The 24,269-nt window shown below is 44.4% G+C and overlaps 1 protein-coding gene across 25 annotated transcripts in view; it reads left to right on the top strand.

The window, feature by feature from the left end:
* Nucleotides 1-24,269, top strand: part of TRAF3 (TNF receptor associated factor 3) — a 120,710-nt gene that overhangs the window by 63,668 nt on the left and 32,773 nt on the right. For 11 of the 25 annotated variants that reach the window (XM_081548701.1, XM_081548712.1, XM_081548704.1 and 8 more), the window contains one exon: nucleotides 4,529-4,653. The exons of 1 other annotated variant lie outside the window; for it this stretch is intronic. Coding sequence is in view for 13 of the 24 variants with exons in the window: in XM_081548691.1 (XP_081404817.1) it covers nucleotides 24,008-24,051 (44 nt within the window). In the remaining 11 variants the exon portion in view is untranslated. Of the gene's footprint in view, nucleotides 1-4,528; nucleotides 4,654-23,943; nucleotides 24,052-24,269 lie in introns of all 25 variants that reach the window. 13 more of the 25 variants (XM_081548691.1, XM_081548690.1, XM_081548707.1 and 10 more) reach the window with 2 other exon arrangements.

Raw genomic sequence — 24,269 nt, 5'->3', positions numbered from 1 at the left:
GTATATTGTCACCCCATGCAGAGTAAATGAATGCTGGGCTGAATGAATCACAAGCTGGAATCAAAATTATTGGGAGAAATATCAACAGTCTCATATATGCAGATGGTAACCACTCTAAAGAGCCTCTTGAAGAAAGTGAAAGAAGAGAGTGAAAAAGCAGGCTTAAAACTCAACATTCAAAAAGCTAATTAAGATCATGGCATCTGGTCCCATCACTTCATGGCAAATAGATGGGGAATCAATGGAAACAGTGACAGACTTTATTTTGGGAGGCTCCAAAATCACTGCAGATGGTGACTGCAGCCATGAAATTAAAAGATGCTTGCTCCTTGGAAGAAAAGCTATGACCAACCTAGACAGCATATTAAAAAGCAGAGACATTACTTTGCCAACAAAGGTCCATCTAGTCAAAGCTATGGTTTTTCCAGTAGTCATGTATGGATGTGAGAGTTGGACTATAAAGAAAGCTGAGTGCCAAAGAATTGATGCTCTTGAACTGTGGTGTTGGAGAAGACTCTTGAGAGTCCCTTGGACTTCAAGCAGATCCAACCAGTCCATCCTAAAGGAGATCAGTCCTGAATATTCACTGGAAGGACTGATGCCGAAGCTGAAACTCCAATATTTTGGCCACCTGATGCAAATAACTGACTCATTGGAAAAGACCCTGATGTTGGGAAAGATTGAAGGCAGGAGGAGAAGGGGACTACCGAGGATGAGATGGTTGGATGGCATCACCAACCGTGACTTGATGGACATGAGTTTGAGTAAGCTCCGGGAGTTGGTAATGGACAGGGAAGCCTGATGGGCTGCAGTCCATGGGGTCACAAAGAGTCGGACACGATTGAGCAACTGAACTGAACCACTCTAATGGCAGAAAGTGAAGAGGAACTAAGAGCCTCTTGATGCAGGTGAAGGAGGAGAGTGAAAAAGTTGGCTTAAAACTCAGCATTCAGTAAACTAAGATCATGGCATCTGGTCTGATCACTTCATGGCAAATAGATGTGAAAAAAGTGAAAGCAGTGCCAGATTTTATTTTCTTGGGCTCCAAAATCACAGGGACAGTGACTACAGCCATGAAATTAAGAGAAGCTTGCTCCTTGGAAGAAAAGCTATGAAAACTTAGATAACACATTAAAAAGCACAGACATTACTTTGCTGACAAAGCACCACGTAGTCAAACTGTGGTTTTCCGGTAGCCATGTATGGATGTGAGTGTTGGACCAGAAGAAAGCTGAGTGCCAAAGAATTGATGCTTTTGAACTGTGATGTTGGATAAGACTCGTGAGAGTCCCTTGGACCCCAAGGAGATCAAACCAGTCAGTCCTAAAGGAAATCAACCCTGAATATTCATTGGAAGGACAGATGCTGAAGCTGAAGCTCCAGTACTTTGGCGACATAATGTGAAGAGCCGACTTACTGGAAAAGACCTGATCCTGGGAAAGATTGAGGGCAGGAGAAGGCAGCCACAGAGTATGAGATGGTTGGATGGCATCATTGACTCAGGGAACATGAGTTTGAGCAAGCTCTGGGCAACAGTGAAGGACAGGGAACATGTGTGCTGTAGTCCATGGGATCTCAAAGAGTTGGACCTGACTTAGTGAGTGAAGAAGAACAACAACAGTTACAGTAGAGATTTCAATACAAGTCTCACTAATTGATAGATTAAAAAAAAAAAACCTTTCAGCACAGATGATTTACATAGGATCAATACCCTTGGTCTAATGTACACATAAATAATATTCCATCCAAAACCTACATCATATACTTTATTTTCAGGCACGCATAGACATTTATAAAAATTGCCCGAGACTGGGAACCTCCCTGGTGGTCTAGTGGCGAAGACTCTGAGCTCCCAGTGCGGCGTCGCTGTTGTAGCTCAGTCGCTCAGTTGTGTCCGACTGTTTGCGACCCCATGGGCTGCAGCAGGCCAAGCCTCCCTGTCATCCACTGTCTCCCGGAGTTTGTTCAGATTCGTGTCCATTGAGTCACTGATGCTGTCTGACCATCTCATGCTCTGCCAGCCCCCTTCTCCTTTTGCTTTCAGTCTTTCCCAGCATCAGGGTCTTTTCCAGTGAGTCAGCTCTTTGCATCAGGTGACCAAAGTGTTAGAGCTTTAGCAACAGTCATGATTTGAAATAGCATCATGTCAGTAAATTTCAAAATGAGATGAGATAAACAAATTCCTTGGAAAATGTAACTTTCTAAAAGTAGCTACAGAAAAAATTCCTGTAACCACTAAAAAATAGAATCAGTAATTAAAATTTTTAGGCACAGATGGCTTCATTGTTAAATTCCACCAGACTTTCAAAGAAGAAATAATTCCCAAATACTTTCTCAGAATAAACCAGGGAACACTTCCTAGTTTATTTTATGAGGTTATCATAACTATGTTACTGAAGTCCAGTAGGGATGGCATAATTAGTGTGTTTATAGCAGACAAGGACAAATACTTCACAGTGATTGATTTTTCATTCTCTTGCCAAAGAAACATTCAGAGTTAACTTGCCTTTTGGCAAGAATTGTAGTCCAAGTCTGAGTGATAAACTATTTTGATTTATAAAATGTGATTGAAAAAATATTAAGGTTGTGTGTGTATGTACACATGTTACCTTAATTGACCTATGTGGCTTACTGAGTAGAGTAAAACCCATGTTTTATAATGCCTGATCATATCAGTGCAGGCTCTTTTGGATGTAACGGGGCCTTAGCAGTTAACAGCAGAGGGGGATTTATTGGTCACCTAATTCAGAAGCCTCGGGCAGGGCTGGCTGCAGCCGGGTCAGTTTCCCTGGTGTCTTCCTCCCTGTTGGCTCTGTCCTCAGAGAGCCTCTTGACTGCCATGTGCTCATGTTCACGTTCTCCAGGAAAGAGGGGGAATCTCTGTAAGTCCCAGACGAGGGAGAAGGGACTTGATTCATTTTGACTTAGGTTTTGTGTGCTCACAGAGATGAACCAGCTCTGGCCAACACACACACACACCATCCCCTTGTGCCTGGGGGTTGTCTCTCACACACACACACACACACACACACACACACCATCCCCTTGTGCCCAGGGGTTGTCTCACACACACACACACACACACACACACACACACCATCCCCTTGTGCCTGGGGATTGTCTCACACACACACACACGCACACACACACCATCTCCTTGTGCCTGGGGGTTGTCACTCACACACACACACACACACACACACACACACACACACACCATCCCCTTGTGCCTGGGGATTGTCTCACACACACACCATCTCCTTGTGCCTGGGGGTTGTCACTCACACACACACACGCACACACACACCATCCCTTTGTGCCTGGGGGTTGTCTCACACACACACACACACACACACACACACACACACACCATCCCCTTGTGCCTGGGGGTTGTAAGCAGTGTCTCTGGAAGCTGGTGGACTGAGAGTGCAGAGTTTCAACTGGTCAGAAATTGGACTGCAGTAACACCTGGAAAAGTGAACGAGTGTTTGGTTTCAAAATTATATCTCGCAGCAGTTGTCAAATATAAAGTCTCATGAGTTTTTCTTCAAAATAATTATAAAATTCTACATAATAAAAGAATTCTTAGGACCCCAGGACATAGCCATCCAATTACCAAGAATTAAAGAGTCTGACAAGTTTTGAAACACTTGAGCAATGGAGACTCTCTCATACCTTTCCTGTGGTAGTGTAAATTACTACAGCTGCTTTGGGAAGTAGTTTGTTTAGCTTTATGTAGTGTAGTTGACTATACACTTACCTCAGTCTAGCGGTCACTCTTGCATGTATATATGCACTAGATGTATATATATGCCCATATGCTTAAGAAATCTGTGCCAGAAAGATCTTAGGAGTGCTTGTGTTGGCTCCAAAGCAGAAACCAAGTGGGCAGGTAAACGATGGTATGTTGCACAGTGGAATAATATACAGCAGTGAAAATAAACAACAGCGCCAGCAACAACAATGGAGCAAAAACAAAGCAAGACAAAAGAATATACACTGTGTGATCATGTTTATGTAAAATTCAGGAGCTGGCAAAAATAAATGATCAGAGCTACATGCCTAGGGGTAAGCTAAAGAAAAGCAAAGGAAAGATAACAGTAAGTTAGAGTAATTGATACTTACAGGGGAGGGAAAGGGTTTGGGATCAGAGAAAAGCACCCAGCATTTTGGGGATTCCAACGGTGCCCCATTCCATGGCCTGGGTGGTAGTTGGACTTTTGTTTGTGTAATAATCTTATGAAACTACATACATGTTTCCTGTGCTTTACTGTGTATATATAATATTTCATGATAAAAGTGATTTTAAAATAAGTTGTCTGAAGTTACCCAGCCTTTGTAATTTATGTCCACCTCAAAAAATGCAGAAAATCCAAAGCATATGTTTATATAGAATGATTAAAAATGTTTTCTCTTAAGCTTCTTACTTTATTACGTTTTAGAAACTTCCATTTTTGAAATTCTGTTTTTAAAAGCTTTAAAGAATTTCCTACACGTGAGTTAAGCACCTGTCATTCTTTCTTCCTAGCTGAGGGGCTCCGCTACATGGTCTGAAGAAGGATAAAGCTGACTCTGCTTTGCTGCTTTCTTGACTGAAGTTTCTTCCTGCCTGGTCAAGCTCAGATATATCCTCTTGCAGCATACGACACACAGGTATGTCACTAGAAATTTCCATTTGTGTAGATTTTTCTTCTCCAGCTGTTACCGGTGTGCTTTTGCATGACAGTGAAGTAATTACATTCAGAAACATCCTGAACTGACTCGTTTTCGGCTTTAGCATTTTCGTTCTGTAACAGGTGTATCCGAGAGTCTTCTGTACACGTGGCAGCGTATTTTGGTGTGTGTCTCTGACTTCTTTCCTTTTCTTTTAAGCCAGGATTAAACTTTGTGAGTAATAGACATTACACCTGATGGCTTAGTGACAGTTGATGAGATTGGAACCCGGGGTTGGCGGCGTGCCCCTGCCCTGGGAGGGTGCCGCTGCAGTAGTAGAGGTGCCAGTGCTGAGCGTGGAGGCTGCCCAGCTGAGGGTTGCATCTTTGATACAGGAACTGCATACTCCTTCACCGTCTTTCTCTAGGAGTTTGAAAGGAAACAAAACACCCTGTGTTTTAATCTCTTAATTTGTGATTGAGTGGCATTTTATTCTTGAAATTCAGAACTCTTTAATATGTTAGAACATTAAAGTGAATATAAAATAGGTTTGAAATGTTTGCATCCAAAGTGAGATTTAATACACAGCTATTTTTGATAAAATTCAGAAGCATCAAGAAAACTGGTATTTAAAATTCTATTCATAATCACAGTACTATTCAGTTTTCCCCCAATGGTCTCAGTTTTTTTAGTTTGAAACAGAGTCCAAACAATTGCGTTTAGCTGATCTGCCGCCTAAGTCTCTGTCGATCAGCTGATTGCTCCGCCCCGTCCCTTTTCTTCCTCGCATTTTCTGTGTTGGTTGTTCTGATCTCAGGGGTGTCCCTGTTTATGTGGAGCGTGTTCTTCTGTCCTTTTATTTCCTGGGAGGTGGGAGGTGGACCTAGAGGTTCGAGCGGCTCAGCCTTTGAGCTCAGCGCTCGGAGGTGGCGGAACGTGCATCTGCTCTGGTCCTAGGGGCGCTCAGCACCTGGACTCGTGGTCATTAGGGGCTGCAAACGATGATGGTGGAACTTTAATCCTTGACTTTGCCTTGATTCACTGAAATACTATGTGGTTACCCTAAGGGACAGTTCAGACAGAAGCAGGAGGACGAACGCGCGATTCTTTCTCTCTGTGGGTTCTCAGAACAGGGCCGCTTCACAAGTTACCAGGGAAGAAGTGTCCGTATAAACTCAGGAATTTAAATACATGTTACGTGTTTTAAAACACGGTAGTTATTATTCTCCTAGATGCTAGCATTGTGCCACTTTTGCAGTGGAGCCTCTGTAAGTCAACTCCTTGTCCTTTGCTCTCTGAAATGGGAAGATGTTGTAGATTTGTTGTGTACTTTTTCACCCCAGACCTGGAACTGGCTGTTTCTCTAAGCAGCTCTGGCTCCCTCTTGTAGAAGATGGTGTCTTGAGACCACAACCTGTACACTTGGGATCATCATTGCTGCAGGGCTGGTTACTGTCCTGGACCTTTTGGTGGATGGCCAAAGTATTTTCAGAAATCTAGCTCTCATTCCTGATATTTATAGCCTGTTTCTTCTCTTTTCCACAGGTAACATTTTTTAAATTTTTGGTTTATCTACTGTAATGTAAATATTTGTCTATGTGTGTGCCCACAGACCTCTTTTTTAAAAAATAGTAGTATACAGTACAAGCTTTTCTCCATATTTTTTTAAATTTAACAACATATCATGAGCTTGCGGCATAGCCGTACACAGAGAGTCTCCTCATCCTTTTTAACAGCTATATAGTATTCCACCATGTTGGTTGTAATATTATAGAAGACTAACTTAAAAATATGTTGGCATTATTCAGTATATGTTTCTCCTGCATATAAAAGTCATCAATTTGTCCAGTTGCAGATTTCCCAGTAACTTTGGGACCTTGCACGTACATTGCTGATCTTGGCCTGATTTTCTTTATGTGTAAACTAAGAGACTTGGAGTGGAAACTCAGGGTGAGTTATTTTAGCTGAAAGAGACTGCAGATGAGGAAACTGTACCTGAGAGCATCTCACTGGCAATGGAGTGAGCACCCTATAACCAGAGTGACAGTGATGGGGAGTTAGGTTGGTGGCCGTGGAATTGGAATCATTCTTGAATGATTATGTGTCAGAATCAGGGAGGCAAGGGCAGGTGTGCCATGGGCAGCTAGCCGGGTGACCGTGTCACTCCCCGAGATGAGAGTGGGTTGTCTCTGAGTAGGTCGAGGTCAGCCGAACAGCTATGGGAAGCACCAAAGACAGCGGATTCCGTCTGGGCTGCAGTGACCATGGGGCTCCTGTGCAGCTGAGGGTGAGCAGGTTGTCTGAGAGCTCCGCGAGTGTAGGGCTCAGAGCGGGAGCTCGTCTGTGCAGGTCGCTCAGCCAGCAGGACAGAGAAGGGGCTTGGATCAGCACCTGAACAGCTCCCGCCTCTACACCACCAGTGGCAAAGGGGGAGCTGGTGAAAGAGAGCGGTCAGGAGCACAGAGCTAAGAGCGGCTGACTTTTGGCATCTCGTGCCATATTCTCAAAGTGATTTAAATATTGTAATCCACTCCTGAATGGTGCCGTGTTTCATGTGTTTCACTCTGATTTCCTAGTAAAGTCGGTGCTTCAGGAAAGCGAGCCTTCTCACAGCCTGCAGCCCCAGAGCCTCCAGGCCGGACATGGCTTGGGGCAGCCTCTCCGGGAAAGATACTGCCCACTCTGAGTCGTTGTCAGGCGGACGGAGCCCTCAGCTCCTTCCTGTCCAGATGGCTGGGCTCTGGCCCTGGTCCAGGAGCAAGCAGAGTTGAATGAACCCTTGTTTGACGTCCTAAGTCATTTGAACCGAGCGATATTGGCAGTGCTGGGTCTCAGGCAGCTATTGTTTTCCTAAAGAATTTAAGACGAAGTTTCGTATTATGGTTTAATCAGGTTCCTTTCCAGCGGTCTGCCTGCGTCAGTCTCTCTCTCCCCCTCCCTCTCTTCTACGCGGGGCTTTTTCATGTGCGATGATTCTACGTGGGGCTTTTTCATGTGCGATGAGGAGCGGCCTGTTTGTTTGGGTTAGAGTCCAGGCTCCTCTGTGCTTTCCCAGTGAGTTAGCCACAGGCGGCTCCCTGAGCAGGCGGCTGGCATCAGGTGTCCTGAGCAGTCAGTGTGCTGAAATGTCTGCATAACTGTGGATCGCCAGGGTGCTTCCTTATCAACAGGGCACACCTGTCTGCCTGGGGCTTTCTCCCTTCCTTGGCCTCACGTGGATGATGTTTTAATCTCCCTCCTGGGCTTGACGTGGAGCTTGTTTTCCTGCATCTCTGTTGTTTAGCACTTTCTTACTGGCAGGAGCCATTTTCTTTGTTTATCTGATGCTTCCCTTTTTTGGTTTTCCCCGGGCTTTCCAGCCCTTGGAACAACCTTTTGTCAGCAGATGTGCATTTGTTTCCAGTTTCTCATCTCCAAGTGTAGCTCAACTTAAACCACCAAAGCAAGGAGCATAAATCATTAGTGAAATGGAGATGTAGAGCAAAGTGAAGGGAACCCAGTCGGGCTCTTCACTGTATTTCTGAGTACAGGTACGCCTCAACTTTGCCAACAAAGGTCCGTCTAGTCAGAGCTATGGTTTTTCCAGTGGTCATGTGTGAATGTGAGAGTTGAATCATAAAGAAAGCTGAGTGCTGAAGAATTGATGCTTTTGAACTGTGGTGTTGGAGAAGACTCTTGAGAGTCCCTTGGACTGCAAGGAGATCAAACCAGTCCATCCTAAAGGAAATCAGTCCTGATTATTCATTGGAAGGACTGATGCTGAAGCTGGAACTCCAATACTTTGGCCACCCGATGCAAAGAACTGACTCATTGGAAAAGACCCTGATGCTGGGAAGGATTGGGGGCAGGAGGAGAAGGGGACGACAGAGGATGAGATGGCTGGATGGCATCACCGACTCAATGGACAGGAGTTTGAGCAAACTACGGGAGTTGGTGATGGACAGGGAAGCCTGGGGTGCTGCAGTCCATGGGGTCGAAAAGAGTCAGACACGACTGAACGACTGAACTGACTGAGTGACTGATGCCTCAACTGAGAGGAGCTTCCTGAGGAGCTGGTTAGAAGCTAAAACTTTATGAAACCAATTTCTCAAATAGGGACTTTTTTCATTTGGATAAAAATATGGCCTCAAAATACAATAAATTCGTACCTAAACACATAGCAAGCAGTAAATTATATAGTGACAGAGCAGTAGTTCTGCTCTGTTGGAAGCTGCAGCATCGGAATTCTGGCCCTGTGCATGCCGGGCCCCGCGTTCCCTGCCCACCTCCCCGTGGTGTGGGCCCAGGAGGCCCGTGCCCAGGCCGCTGCTTCCTGGGGCTCCAGTCCTGCCTCCTGTTGGGGTCCTCCTAGCGCACCGACGCGGGGGCCATTCTCGAGCCCACACTGTCCCTTCACGGTCGCGCCCTTTGCGCTGTCTCCACCTGGTGTGTCTGCTGTTGCTGTTGGGCTGTTCCTGTCTGCTGTTCTCTGTGTGTGGAAGCAGACATCCTCTTTCCAGACCTAACGCTGGGATGAGGCCGGGAAGGTGAAGTGACGACCGGGCCCGGGGTTCCCATCTCTCTGTGACCCCGTGTGCTCACCGGAGCCACGTGCTTCCCGTCTGTGGATGTTGTAACCCCTGAGCTGCTTCCCTAGATCAGGCTGTTCAGCACCATTCTGTAGGTCCCTGAAAGCTGCCTCCACCATGGGCCTTTGACTGAGTTTGCATCATTTTTTCTTCATCAACACAATCATTATTTTAAGTATTGCAAAATTTTTGTTAACCTGTTATTGTCACATCTAAACTTTAGGATTAAGGGAAAAATTAACTATTTTATACCCACGTATAAGTAAGTGAAATAAAGGTATTTATTTTAAATCAAGAAATCTAGTCAAAGGTTTCCACAGTCCCCCATTTTAGAAGCTTCCAGAGATGGGACTTTGCTTACTTACTGATGTTTCTGGTGGTCAGCCTCTGCATGGGGCACACGTGGGCTTCCTGGCCACCCCCAGGTGGGCATGAATGAACAGATACAGTTGTAGGTGAGAAATGACCATTGCAGGTATTTCAGATAAAATTAGCAAGTTAATTTTGTATGTTTGTTTTAGAGAGTTATAATTAGAACCAAGGAGCTTTTTTTTTAACAGTGGCTTTTAGTTTGGGGGTCTTTGAGCATAGTGTTAGCTCTTGTTGCTGCACTTACAGCAGATGTTCTTCCAGCCGAAGATCGAGATGGGGTTTGGTTATTTTTTTGCTGAGGTCGGTGTGGGGTGGTTATGAAGCTCAGAGATGAAGAAAGAAATCAGAGTGTCTAAGCTCTTTAGACTTCATACTTTCTATTAAAACTTTTTTTACAGTTTTTTATTATGAAAAATGTCATTTAAACCATTCAAAATGTACAGTTCAGTGGGTCTTATTTAGCATATTCACAGCGCTGTGTAGCCATCATCACTGTCTATTTCTAGAACATTTTCGTCCCAAGAAGACACTCCATTCAGTCTGTTTTCTCCTCTCGTCTCAGCCCCCGTCAACCACGACTCTGCCTTCTGTCTCTGTGCCTTTGCATGTTCTGGACATTACACATGGACCTATGTGACACATATGACATAGGCCTTTTGTTTCTGACTTCTCTTAATTTAGCATAATGTTTTCAAGGTTTTTCCATGTTGTAGCATGTGTCAGTGCTTTATTTTTTTATGGCTAAATAATAGTACATCATATAGACATATATAAATTTTGTGTATCCAGTTATCTCTTGACGGACATTTGGACTGAATAGTTGTGTCTTTTTTGAATATTGCTGCCATGAACATTCGCGTGCAAGTCTGTATGTGAACGTATGTTTTTCACTTCTTTTGGGTGTATACACGAGTAGAATTGCTGGGTCATATGGTAACTCTATGTCTAACTTTTTTGAGGAACTTCCAAATTGTTTTCTACGGATGATGAACCATTTTATATTCAGCAATGTATGAGGGTTCCAGTTTCTTCATATTCCTCACCAACACTTGAAGGTTTCCATTTTTTTAAATTACAGCCACCCTAATAGCTGTGAAGTAGTATCTCATGATGGTTTGTTTTTTTAATGGTAGTTTTTTTAAGATTGACAGAACATAAAATTAACCATTTTAAAGTGAGCAACTCAGTGGCATATAGTAACTGAAGTGCTCACTTTAAAATGATCAGCCTCCCTCTGGCCCAGACGTTCTCATTACTGCAAAAGGAAACTGAATGGATTAAGCAGGTAATCCTCGTTGTCCTTCTCCTCATCTCCTGGGCAGCTCCCAATCTGCTTTCTGTCTCTGAATTTGCCTATTCTATATGTTTCATATAAATGGAGTCATGCAGTATGTGACATTTTGTTTTTCACATCTTTCACTTAGCGTACTATTTTCCAGGTTCATCCATGTTGTGGCCTGTATCATCATCACTTCATTTCTTTTTATGGCTGAGTAATATATACCCCCCCCAATTTTGTTTATCCGTTCATCTGTTGATGCACATCTGGGTTGTTTCTGCCTTTTGAGTACTGTGGATGGTGGTACTTTAAACATGTCTGTGCATATGTTGATTTGAGTACCTGTTTTCAGTTCTTTTGGGTATACATCTAAGAGTGTAATTGCTGGGTCATATTGGTAATTCTATGTTTAACTTTTTGAGAAACTGAAAATGTTTTCCACAAAAAACTAATCTATTTTGTTTCCACCAGCAATATATGAGGGTTTCAGTTTCTCTGCATCGTCAACAATACTTGTTGTTTTACCTTTTTTAAAAAAAAAAATTATAGCCATCCTGGTGTGTTTGAAGTGATAATTTACTGTTGTTTTGATTTGTAATTCCCTAGTGACTAAATGGTGTTGAACATCTTTTCATGTGCTTATTGGCTGTTCTGTGTTTTTCTTGGAGAAATGTTTATTCACATCCTTTGTCCATTTTTTAATTGAGTTGTTTGTCTTTTTGTTGTTGAGCTATAAGAGTTCTGTGTATATTCTGGATATTAGACTCTTATCAGATACATGGTTTGCAGATTTTGTTGTTCTTTGTTGTTTAGTCTCTAAGTCATGTCTGACTGTTTGTAGCCCCATGAACTGCAGTCCAGCAGGTTTCCCCATCCTTCACTATCTCCCAGAGTTTGCTCAAACTCATGTCCATTGAGTCAGTGATGCCATCCAACCATCTCATCCTCTGTCGTCCTCTTCTCTTCTAGCCTGAAATCGTTCCCAGCATTAGTGTCTTTTTCAATGAGTTGGCTCTTCCCATCAGGTGGCCACAGTATTGGAGCTTCAGCTTCAGCATCAGTCCTTCCAATGAATATTCAGAGTTGATTTCCTTTAGGACGGACTGGTTTGATCTCTTTACTGTCCAAGGGGCTCATGAGTCTTCTCCAACACCACAGTTCAAAAGCATCTGTGCTTCAGCGCTCAGCCTTCCTTAAGATCCAACTCTCACATCCGTACATGACCACTGGAAAAACCATAGCTTTGACTAGACGGACCTTTTTTGGCAAAGTAATGTCTCTGCTTTTTAATACGCTGTCTAGGTTTGTCATAGCTTTTCTTCCGAGGAGCAAGCGTCTTTTAATTTCATGGCTATAGTCCCCGTCCTTAGTGATTTTGGAGGCAAAGAAAATAAATAGCTCTCTCCCATTTTTCTGTCTTTTCACATTCTTGATAGTGTCCTTTTATATACAAAAGTTTTCAAATTTTGTGAGACCAATTTATCTTATTTTTCTTCGTTGCTTGTGCTTTTGGGGTCATATCTAAGAATCCTTTGCCAAATTCAGCATCAGGAAGATCTGTCCCTATGTTTTCCTCTAAACCTTATGGTGTTGCTGCCTGCATGCTAAGTCACTTCACTCATGTCCGACTCTTTGAGACCATATGGACCGTAGCCCAGGAGGCTACTCTGTCCATGGAATTCTCCAGGCAAGAATACCAGAGTGGGTTCCATGACCTCCTCCAGTAGACCTTCCTGACCCAGGGATCAAACTCTGCATCTCTTACATCTCCTGCATTGGCAGGTGGGTTCTTTACCACTAGCGCCATCTGGGAAGCCCTTTATGGTGTTAGTTCTTAATAATTTAGTTGTTCATCCATTTTAAGTTAGTTTGCGTGTATGGAGTGAGGCAGGGGTCTAAGTTCATTCTTCCGCCTGGATACCCAGTTGTTTCAGAGACTGCTTTTTTCCAACTAAATAGTATTGACATCCTTGTCAAAAATCGTTTGGCTGTAGATGTATGGGTTTGTTTCTGGACCCCCAGTTCTGTTTTCTACATGCCTGTCCTTATGCTAGTATGACACTATTGTGATTACTGTCATTTTGTAGGAAGTTGTGAAGTAGTAAGCTTGAAAAGTCTTTCAACTTTGTTTTTCTTTTTCAATACTGTTTTGACTCTTGCAATTCCATGTGAATTTTTTATTTTTTAATTGAAGGATAATTGCTTTACAGAATTTTAGAATCAGATTTCTCACTTCTGTAAAAGGCCACTGGAATTTTGATAGAGATTGCATTGAGTCTGTAGATTGCTTCGGGTAGTATGTTTGTTATGGTTCTCTAGAGAAACAGAACCAATAAGGTGTGTGTGTGTAAAGAGATAGTTATTCTAAGGAATTGGAGCTCACACAATTACGGAGGCAGACCAGTCCCAAGATCTGCAGTGTAAGTTGGCAACTACAAGAGCCAGTGGCTTCGTTCCAGTCTGTGTTGAAAGGCCTGAAATCAAGAGGGCTAATGGCATAGTTCAGTTCAGTTCAGTTCAGTTCACTCACTCAGTCATGTCCAACTCTTTGCGACCCCATGGACTGCAGCACGCCAGGCTTCCCTGTCCATCACCAACTCCCGGAGCTTGCTCAAACTCATGTCCATCAAGTCAGTGATGCCATCCAACCATCTCATCCTCTGTCATCCTCTTCTTCTCCTGTCTTCAGTCTTTCCCAGCATCAGAGTCTTTTCCAGTGAGTCAGTTCTTCACATCTGATGGCCAAAGTATTGCAGCTTCAGCTTCAGCATCAGTCCTTCCAGTGAATATTCAGGACTGATTTCCCTTAGGATTGACTGTTTTGATCTCTTTGCAGTCCAAGGGACTTGCAAGAGTCTTTTCCAACACCACAGTTCAAAAGCATCAGTTCTTCGGTATTCATCGTTCTTTATGGTCCACTTATCACATCCATACATGACCACTGGAAAAACCAGTAGTTTGGGCGTTGACTAGATGGACCTTTATCAGCAAAGTAATGTCTCTGCTTTTAATATGCTGTCTACGTTGGTCATAAATTTTCTTCCAAGGAGCAGACATCTTTTAATTTCATGGCTGCGGTCACCATCTACATTGATTTTGGAGCCAAAAAAATAAAGTCTGACACTGTTTCCATTGTTCCCCCATCTTATTTGCCATGAAGTGATGGGACCAGATGCCATGATCTTAGTTTTCTGAATGTTGAGTTTTAAGCCAGCTTTTTCACTCTCCTTTTTTACTTTCATCAAGAGGCTCTTCAGTTCCTCTTTACTTTCTGCCATGAGGGTGGTGTCATCTGAGGTGGTGCATATCTGAGGTTATTGATATTTCTCCCAGCAATCTTGATTCCAGCTTGTGCTTCATCCAGCCTGACATTTCGCATGATGTACTCTATGTATAAGTTAAATAAGCAAGGTGGCAATATACAGCCTTGATGTCCTCCTTTCCCGATTTGGAACCAGTCCGTTGTGCCATGTCCAGTTCTAACTGTTGCTTATTGTCCTGCATACAGATATCTCAGGAGACAGGTCAGGTGGTCTGGTATTCCCATCTCTTGAAGAATTTTCAACAGTTTATTGTGACCCACACGGTCAAAGGCTTTAGTGTTGTCAGTAAAGCAGAAGTAGATGTTTTTCTGGAACTCTCTTGCTTTTTCTGTGGTCCAGCAGATGTTGGCAATTTGATCTCTGGTTCCTCTGCCTTTTCTAAATCCAGCTTGAACATCTGGAAGTTCATGGTTCATGTACTGTTTAAGCCTGGCTTGGAGAATTTTGAGCATTACTTTACTAGCATGTGAGATGAGTGCAATTGTGCGGTAGTTTGAGCATTCTTTGGTGTTGGCTTTCTTTGGGATTGGAATGAAAACTGATCTTTTCCAGTTCTGTGGCCACTGCTGAATTTTCCAAAGTTGCTGGCTGGCATGTTGAGTGCAGTGCTTTCACAGCATCATCTTTGAGGATTTGAAATAGCTCAACTGGAATTCCATCACCTCCACTAGCTTTGTTCACAGTGATGCTTTCTAAGGCCCACTTGACTTCACATTCCAGGATATCTCGCTCTAGGTGAGTGATCTCGTGATCATGGTTATCTGGGTCATGAAGATCTTTTTTGTATAGTTCTTCTGTGTATTCTTGCCACCTCTCCTTAATACCTTCTGCTTGTGTCAGGTCCATACCATTTCTGCCTTTATTGAGCCCGTCTTTGCATGAAATGTTCTCTTTCCTGCAAAAGGGACAGGAATGGTATAGTTTCTATCCAAAAACCCAGGCTTAAGATCCAGGAAGAGCTGATATTTCAGTTTTAGTTTGAAGGCAGGAAAAAACGCCAGTGTGTCAATTTGAAGACAGGCACAAAGACTCCTCCTTACTTGGGGAAAGGGCAGACTTTTTTGTTCTATTTAGGCATTTGATTGAATGAGGCTCACCGACATTAGGGAGGGCAGTCTGCTTTATTCAGTCTACCAATTTAAATGTTAATCTCATCCAGCACCCTCATAGGAACACCTAGAATAATATCTGATCAGATATCTAGGCACCTTGTGACCCCAACAAGTTGACACAAAAAATTAACCATCAGAAGTAGTATTGCCAGCATAATATTGTCTTCCAGTCCATGTACATGGATTTGTTTTGGAGCAGACAAATATCTTACCATTTAATGGTGTGTTCTTTGTTTCAGCAATTGTGAACAAATCTTTCACGTATTGGTTAAATGTATTCCTAGGCAATTGATTCTTCTGGATGCTATTGTACATGGAGTTGCTTTCTAAATCAGATTGTCTGTTGCTGCTGTATAGAAACAGAAATGATGTTTCTTTGTTGGCATTTGTACCCTGCAACTTCGGTGAATTCTTTTATTAGTTCTAGTTACTTTCTTGTGAAGTCTTTGGGATTTTCTATACATAGAATCATATCATCTGTGAATAGAGCTGGTTTTATTTATTTCTTTCTAATTTGGATGCCTTTCATTTCTTTTTCTTGCCTAATTGCTCTGGATAGAATTTCTATATAATATTGAGTAACAATGGTGAAAGCTTGCATCTTCCCTTCTTCCTGATCTTTTACCATTAAATGTGGGTTTTTCATAAATACCTTTCATCCTTTATCATGTGAAGGTAAAGTGAAGATGAAAGTGTTAGTTGCTCCGTCATTTCCGACTCTTTGCAGCCCCACGAACTGTAGCCTGCCAGCCTCCTCTGTCCGTGGAATTCTCCAGCCATTCCCTTCTCCAGGGTATCTTCCTGACCCAGGGAGCGAACCTGGGTCTCCTGCATTGCAGGCAGATTCTTTTACCATCGGAGCCACCAGAGAAACCCCTTATCGAGGAAGTTCCCTGTTATTCCTAGTTTCTAAGGATTTTTTTAATGAAAGGGTGTTTAATTTTGTCCACTTCTTGTTCTATACCAGTTGAGACGATCATGTATTTTTACCCTTGTTCTGTTACTGTGGTATATGACATTGATTGATTTTCTTATACTGAACCACTCTCACTTCCTGGGACAAATCCCACTTGATCATGGTATAGAATACATTTAATATGCTTTAGGGTTTAGTTTTCTAGTATTTTGTTGAGTCTCCTTCATTTTTGAAACATGGTATTTTGGGTGGGCGGGGATAGAGGATTCTTACTTGATATTTTTTCCTTTCAGCCATTCAAATATATTATCCCATTGTCTTCTGTCCTCCATTGTTTCTGATGAGAGGTCAACTGTTAAGCTTATTGAGGAAATCCTTTTATGTGAGGAATCACTTCTCTTGCTGCTTTCAAAATTTTCCTTCTTTCCTCCAACAGTTCAATGATAATGTGTATTAGTATAGATCTCTTTGAGTTTAACCTACATAGAGTTTGTTGAGTTTCCTGAATGTGCAAATTAATATTTTTCATCAAAAATAGGAAATCCTTGTCCATTATCTTTTAAAATATTCTTTTCACCGTTTTCTCTCCCTTCTCTCCTTTCTGGGGCTTGCAGAATAATGTATATATTGGTATGATTGATGGTGCCCCATAGGTCTCTAAGTTCTTTGCATTTTTCTTTATTATTTTTTACTTCTGTTACTTAGACTGGATAAACTCAATTGTCTTATCTTCAAATCTCAATTGACCTATCTTCAAATTCTCTAATTCTTTCTTCTGTCTACTCAGTTCCCCTGTTGAGCCCCTTTATTGATTTTTCATTTCCATTATTGTGCTTTTTAACTCCAGGATCTCCATTTGGTTCCTTTTAAACTTTATTTTTATTGATATTTTCTATTTCATGAGACATTGTTCAGATAGTTTCTTTTACAGGACATAGTTCCCTTTATGTCTTTAAACTCATGTACAATTGTAAGTCTGATGTCTGGGTTTCCTCCTAGACAGTTTCTATTACTTGCTTTTTTTCCCCTGTATATGGACCGTGCTTCCTTATTTCTCGCCTGACTTACAGTTTTTTGTTGAAAATGGGTATTTTGAGTATTATAATGTGGCAAATATGGAAATAAGATTCTCCCCAGTATTTCTTGCTTCTTGTTTTAGTTACTGTTTGCATAATGACTTTTTTGAGCTGATTTTGTAAAGTCCATATTCTTTATCATGTGTGTTCACTGAAGTCTCTGTTCCACCAGTGTAGTAGTCAGCTGAGAATCAGACAGAGATTTTCTTAAGTGCCTGGAACCAAAATTATCTCCGAATCTCTTCATACAGGGTATACGTGAGTGTCAGGGTATGTTTTCAGCACCCAGCCAGGCAGTTGACAAGTTTGCCTTAGCATTACTTCTGCTTGCACAGAACCTGAAGGTCAGCCAGAGAGTTCGGGGTCCTCTCCGATCTCTCCTGAGCGTGCACACAGCCCTGAGCATGTGCGTGGCCTTCTAGGATCCCAGTAACACGGTGGAGCTCTCCAGAGCCCTCGTCTCCCAGCATTTCCTGTCAGCCTGTTGGTTTGTCTCTCGTTTTCTTTTGCCATTACTGGTTGGCCCAGGCAGCAGCAACTAATCCATTTGCCTGTGAGTGTTTTTAGGACAGTCCCCCCAGCCCCACTGTGGCTGCCTCAGCGCTGGGAGAGTCCTGAGGCTAATGAGGTCAAGCCGTTTGAGCGGGTCTTCTGGGGAGCCGCCAGGTAGGTCGTAACCACTCCTGAAACTCTGCGGATAAGTGTGTTCTGCTCCCGCTAACCCCAGCCTCCAGCCAGTCCCTGTGCTGGGATTGCAGGCTTCTATCTGCCAGGCCACTGCCCCTTGGGGAGGGGGCCAGGGCTGGGGAAAGCTCCTCAGAGCTCACTGTCCTCACCGAGATGCAGCAGGTATTCTGTTGATTAAGCATCCCTCTGATTGCTGTAAGCTTTCCGTTTAGTGTTTAGAGTTCCACACGGGTTGTTTCTGACAGACCTTGCCATCTTTTTTCTTGCTTTTATTGAAGGATGGGCTTTTGGAGTTACGTACTCAACCGTCTTCACTGACATCACTCACGTCTGTTCTTAACCTGGTGACCAAGTTTGAATTTGCCTCGTTTATGCCCACCCCACCTGATTTCAGAAAGGAGTTGAGTTGGCTTACAGTGGTGAACAGTGTGAGAGAGAAATTATCATTGGATTCGTGTCCTTCCCTGTTGCTTTTGCAAACCTTGGTCTTGCAGACGTTTTATTTCCTTTGATGATCTTGAGGTTCTCAACCCCCCTGCTGCACAGATGGGAGGGCACTTGAAGCGGGTTCACTGGTGGTTCTCCTGCCTGGCCTTGTGTGTGGTCTTCGGGTGACACACCCACCGGCATCCAGCTTTAGCAGTGCTCCCCTCACTACTGTCTGCCTCTGGGCTGGTTGTGGAAAATTTGCCTCCAGTGATGCTCTTCCTAAATCCAAAACTTCCTTTTCCTCAGGACACAGTCTTGAGCGGGTCTTCTGGGGAGCCACCAGATAGGTCGTAACTTAAAGATACCATCCTGTTGTCTTAGTTGTTTTAGGAGGTGGTTAGGTGATTTGTATTCTTTAAATCAGAACTGGCTTCTTATAGTGACCTTGATCATTGGCGGAGTCTGGGATTGTCAGTAAACCTGAGAGGGTTCATTCATCCACCAGTCCTGGCACCAGGGAGGACCATGGGCCAGCTGCGGCCCACATCGGCCATCTCACGGATAGAGTAGGGTGTGGGCTTGCCCACTGGGCCCTGCTTGGGGTCCATGTAATTTCTTTCTTAAACAAGCTCTTGTTTAGGTAGAATATTTCCCTTGAGTAATGTGAGTCTATTCGACATAGTTGGTGGCTCATTATTTGAGCAGAATATCCTTCTTTTGGAAATGATTCTGTGATAGAAGTAGAACTGCTTTCAGTTTGGTTCCCTATATATTAGGTTGTCCTTTTTCATCAGCATCACCCATAAGCTAATCTGAATATTTTTAAAAGGCCAAGGTACAGATAAAGATATCCTTTAAAAGGATACATTTGACTACATTAAAATTAAGAAGTTCACTTCATTAAAATGCAGAAAGTTAAAGTGAAGCCACAACCTAAGGGGAAAACATATACATATAACTAACAAGAGATTAGCAGTCAGAACATATGAATCACCCCTACAAATCAATATTTTAAAAGACCAATAACCCAATTAAAAAATTCAGACACAGGCATTTTAACAGAAGGAAAAGCACAAGTGGCCAATGAGCGTATGAAAATACACGAAACCTATTTAATTATCAGAGTAAGAAAGAAAAGGGACCGTCGCACCTGCTAGATTGGTGGAAATTAAGCTGTCTAATGATGCCCAGTGTTGGTGAGAGGGTGGGTTAGCGAAGCTTGTGATCTGGCCATGTCTACACCCTGCAAACCGGCCGTTTCTGTGAACTCTAGATGTGGAGTTCAGGGCAGGAGTAGGCAAATTCTTCTCTAAAGGGCCAAGTGGTGAATATTCTAGGCTTTGTGGTTAATGTATAAAGTCTTCTCACATAGTTGCCTTTGTTTCATTTGTTTGTTTGACTCTTTAAAAATGTAAAAAGCGTTTTAAGTTTGAGAGCCTAACAGAAACAGGCTACTGACCATATATGACCCATAGGTCACAGTTTGCCTAACCCTAGTCCTGTGGTCTAGAGTGTATACCCTAGAGAAAGTTCCCCAGGACAGGTGCTCTGGAATGGTCAGGGCAGAGCGTCCATACTACCAGAAAATGGAAGCAGTGTGATAAAAAGATAGCTGAGTACACTGTGGAGTATTAGCCTGTGGTAAAAATGAATGAAAGACGTCTGCTGCACACAGCACGCGTGGCATCACTCTGACACAACACTGACGGCGGAGGACTGCATGTGGCATATCATTCTCGTGAGGTCAAAAAGAGACAAAACTGTTTTGTTTAAGAAGAAAAATTTGTGATAGTAAGAGAATTATAAGTGCAGAGTTGAGGCTGACATTGACTTTCGGAGCGAGGCGGGGGTGGCTGAGGTGGGGGCGCACGGGGCAATGGAGACCGTCACGAGGGTGCCGAGTGCTGGGGTTTGCTGGTGTTGTGTTCTTAACCTTGCATGCATATTGCACAGAATCATTTTTATGTGTCTGCTGCACACAGGACATTTTGTTGAAAGGCTGAGAAGGATATGAGCAAGGGAGGACTTAGAGCCCACCCCCCGTTTCTCCATGAAGTGGCCCTTTCTGTTCAGAGTTGTACTGAGATGACCACCTGGGAAAGAGGAGCCAGATGTCCCCACGGGTGCTGGGCAGTGGCCGCCAGCATGGCCTGCCAGAGCCGTGAAGAGACCCGCCGGAGCACAGCCCGCTCCTGAGCACACCCTGCCCCTTCCCCAGCGACGGTCTTGGCGCCCTTGTCCGAAACCAGTTGGCCATAAATGTGAGCATTTCTGTCTGGACTCTTGGTTCTGCTTCATTGACTGTCTGTCTGTCCTTCTTACCAGTACTACAGTACCCTGATTCATTGGTAGTAAGTTTTGAAATAAGGAAGTGTGAGTCTTCCGACTTTGTTCTTCTTTTTCAGGATTGTTTTGTCTATTCTGAGTCCCTCATATTTCAATGTGAATTTTAAGTTCAGCTTATCAATTTCTGCAAGAAAGAAACCCCAGCTAGGAGTCAGGTATGGTGTAGACGGATCTGTCAGTCAGGCTGAGTAGTGCCACCTTAGCAATGTTAAGTGTTCCAGTCTGTAAGCATGGGGTAGCCTTCCACTTATGATAAAAAACATGTTTTATCATTTTCAGAATATATTTTATTCTTTTTGATACTCTTATAATTGGATTACTTTCTCAGTCTTATTTTTGAATTGTTCACTGCTAGTGTATAGAAATGCAGCTGGACTTTATATGTTGATATCAAGCTCTGGGAGTTGGTGATGGACAGGGAAGCCTGGCGTGCTGCAGGCCATGGGCTCTCAAAGAGTTGGACACGACTGACTGAACTATTACATCCTGCGGCTTTACTGAACAAGTTTATTAGTTCATCTTGTTTTTAGTTGATTGCTTAGTATGTTCTATGCACAAGATTATGTCATCTGAAAATGGAAATAGTTTTATTTCTTCTTTCCAGTCTGGAAGCTGTTTATTTCTTTTTTTTCTTGCCTAATTGCTGAGCAAGGGCTTTTTGACAAGGCTTTAAGCTGTCCAGAGCGAGGAAGCAGCTGATCCCCATGGACCCCCCGACCCAGCTGGAGGAGGTGTGTCTTCTGGGTGTACCGCTGCGTTTGCAGAGGGATCCTGCATGTAATACCTCAGTGATGCCTGAAAATGCCGGAGAATTAGGGGCGCCATCTGCTTTTCACGGAAAAGAAAATCTGAGGCTTCGAGAATAAAAGCTGTGCCCGAGGACCTGCCTCAGGGCAGGAGCGCCAGGCCACTCCCAGCTGGACCCGCCTGTCCGACCCTCCCTGGAGCCCCCAGTTCCTGACTGCCCGCCACTCCCACCGAGCCGTGCTGCACGTGTGTGGCTCTGCCTTGTCCTCCGCTAGAGCTGGGATCATCCTACCCCAAGTCCCAGCATGGGGTGCAGGCCTCCCGGTCCGAGTCCGCAGCCCCTGTAAGCTCTCAGGGGGCACTTCTCACTCCAGCCGCCGGTTACCCCTGCTGACCCCGGAGTGCCCCCCTTCCTCACAACTCCCGCAGAGCTCCCGGAGGGCGGGGGCAGTCTCCCTCACCCCCTCACCCTGACAAGCAAGGCACCGTGCCATGCATGCTGGAGGTACCCACTTACCTACTGAAGTGAGTCGTGGTTGGTTCAGCAACCCCTGCAGAGCCGCTCACCCGAGAAGGCCTCTCCCGGCCAGTGGGAGGCCAGTGGGTGTGCCCTCGCGTGTTGCATGGCCATGCCGACCACGGCTCTTCGGGAGGCGAGCACCCGTGGGAGAACCTGAGACTTGCTCACCACCACGGCCAGCAGTGCCCTCCAGGAAACACGGCTAAGGCCAAAACACAGAGCTTCAGCGTTGAAGCAAAACCGGCTGTTGTCCTCTAAAACAATGTTTGTTTCACAGTTTACTAGCTGTTGGAGGAAATATACAATGGACAACCTTTCTATAAAGATATTTGGCAGTGATTCTATATAGACATGAGTCTGAGCAAACTCAGGGAGATAGTGAAGGACAGGGAAGCCTGGTGTGCTGCAGTTCGTGGGATCGCAAAGAGTTGGATACGACTTGGCAGCTGAACAGCAGTATATTTTAAAGCGGACGTGATCCTTGACCCAGCATCCATGTCGCTGTGTGCTTGCCCAAGTGTGCAGAGAGGCGTTCAGGAGTGTTCTCTGAAGGTCATTTATCATATCAGCCGAAACCAGCCTCGCTGTCCGTGAGCAGAACTGGTAAACCCCGCGCAGAGTGCCGTGTGGCCCTTCCCCGTGATACGGTGCATATTTACAGACCGATGTGGAGAAATGCCCGGGATGCATTGTTGGGGATGACAAGAGAGCCGTAGGTTAGTTTGCACGTGCTGCACACGCAGCGTGGTGTGTGTGGAGGAAGGAGGAGACGCGGTCCCTCCACGCGCGTGTGTTGCACACTCACACAGACACCAGCAGAGCGTCTGCCTCTGGGCCTCGTCCTCTCTGCGAGCGTGTACTCTTACAGAGAAACCCTCCTGAGGCCCTTCCCCAGCATAGGGCATGGCCACTAGTCTTACATTTAAAGTGCATGACACCATGTGTGAATGTCACAGATTAACCCAACCTAAATGGAGCTGGCTTAAACAGTTACTTTGAAATATTCTTTGTTTAGATTTTAAATTGAAATATAATTCACATACCATAGAGTCCACCCCTTTAAAGCCTACGGTTCACTGGTTTTTAGTCTCTTCAAGAATGTGCAGTCACCCCTGTGCCCAGTTCCAGAGCCCTCGGGTCACCCGGAAGCCCCGTTCCCATTAGTAGGTGTGCCCACCCTCTCCACCTCTGCCGACTGAGAACCTGCTCTGGGGCTCTGGGATTTGCCTATCCTGGACGCTTCATGTTTAGATCGTCTTCTCTGACCTCACTTGTGAATATTCAAGGAGGGCTGATGCTTTTCCTGTCTGTGCTGCCTAAGTGCTTTCTTTCCCTCCATCCCTGGAAGCTCTTATCCAGCCAGCAGCTCAGCTCAGGAATGGGCCATGCATGGGGCGGGACGGGATGGGGACCCTGGGCGGGGTTTCGAGGGGCCCTTGGGGTGTGTGGCACAGGTGCCTGGTCAGCACCCCACATTCCAGGGGAGTCCTGACAGGCCTGCGCTCTGCCTTTCGAGACAGGCTGCAGGGAGGTTCTCCTTATGTGCTTGCGATTCTTTGCGTGTGTTCACTTGTCTTAAGCAGCCTGTAAAAACCAAGGATCCAAACCTGTGTTCTTCACTTGTCTGCACAGAGGACATGTCACCTATAACTAGGTATACGAACAGTTATTGTTTGTCATTAGCTTCATCCTGAGTTGTCTCTTATATATGAAATAGGAATTCACAACCAAAGAATGAAACATGTCTCACTGAAAACTGTTTGCTTATAGAACACACGTTCCTCACACATTATAGGATAAAATACTAAACTACAGTTGCAAGTAGCTTCTGATCTAAGTAAAGGTTTTCAAGGCATGAAGCTATGAGATCAGTTCTGAAAACTGAAGTTTTTCTTTCTTTTTTCTGACTTCACAGAAACACAGTTTGCTATGAGTGGCTCAGACCTCGCCTTTCCCTCTGTTAACTCAGCAGATGTGTGATGAGAACCTTTACCTCAGGCCCCAGTGATTCCAGGTGCCCAGGGTTCGTTCAACAAAGCAGATCCAAACGCACGCCCTGCCTCAGGCAGTGAGGCAGTGAATAAACCATACGCAGCAGTCTTGGGAGGATGGACGCGGCGGGGGTGGGGGCAGTGAGTGGGCTGACCAGGATGGGCTCTGTGAGAAGGCGGGAGGGGGTCGGCCTGTGGCAGCAGACTGACTCCTGGCTGGCCCGTCTCCCAGACAGGCACCTTCCTGCTT

Source organism: Giraffa tippelskirchi, chromosome 12 (genome assembly GCF_054371585.1).
Source record: "Giraffa tippelskirchi isolate mGirTip1 chromosome 12, T2T-mGirTip1v1.2.pri, whole genome shotgun sequence".
In the NCBI taxonomy this organism is placed as follows: domain Eukaryota; kingdom Metazoa; phylum Chordata; class Mammalia; order Artiodactyla; family Giraffidae; genus Giraffa; species Giraffa tippelskirchi.
This window is presented reverse-complemented; position numbering and strand designations above follow the sequence as displayed.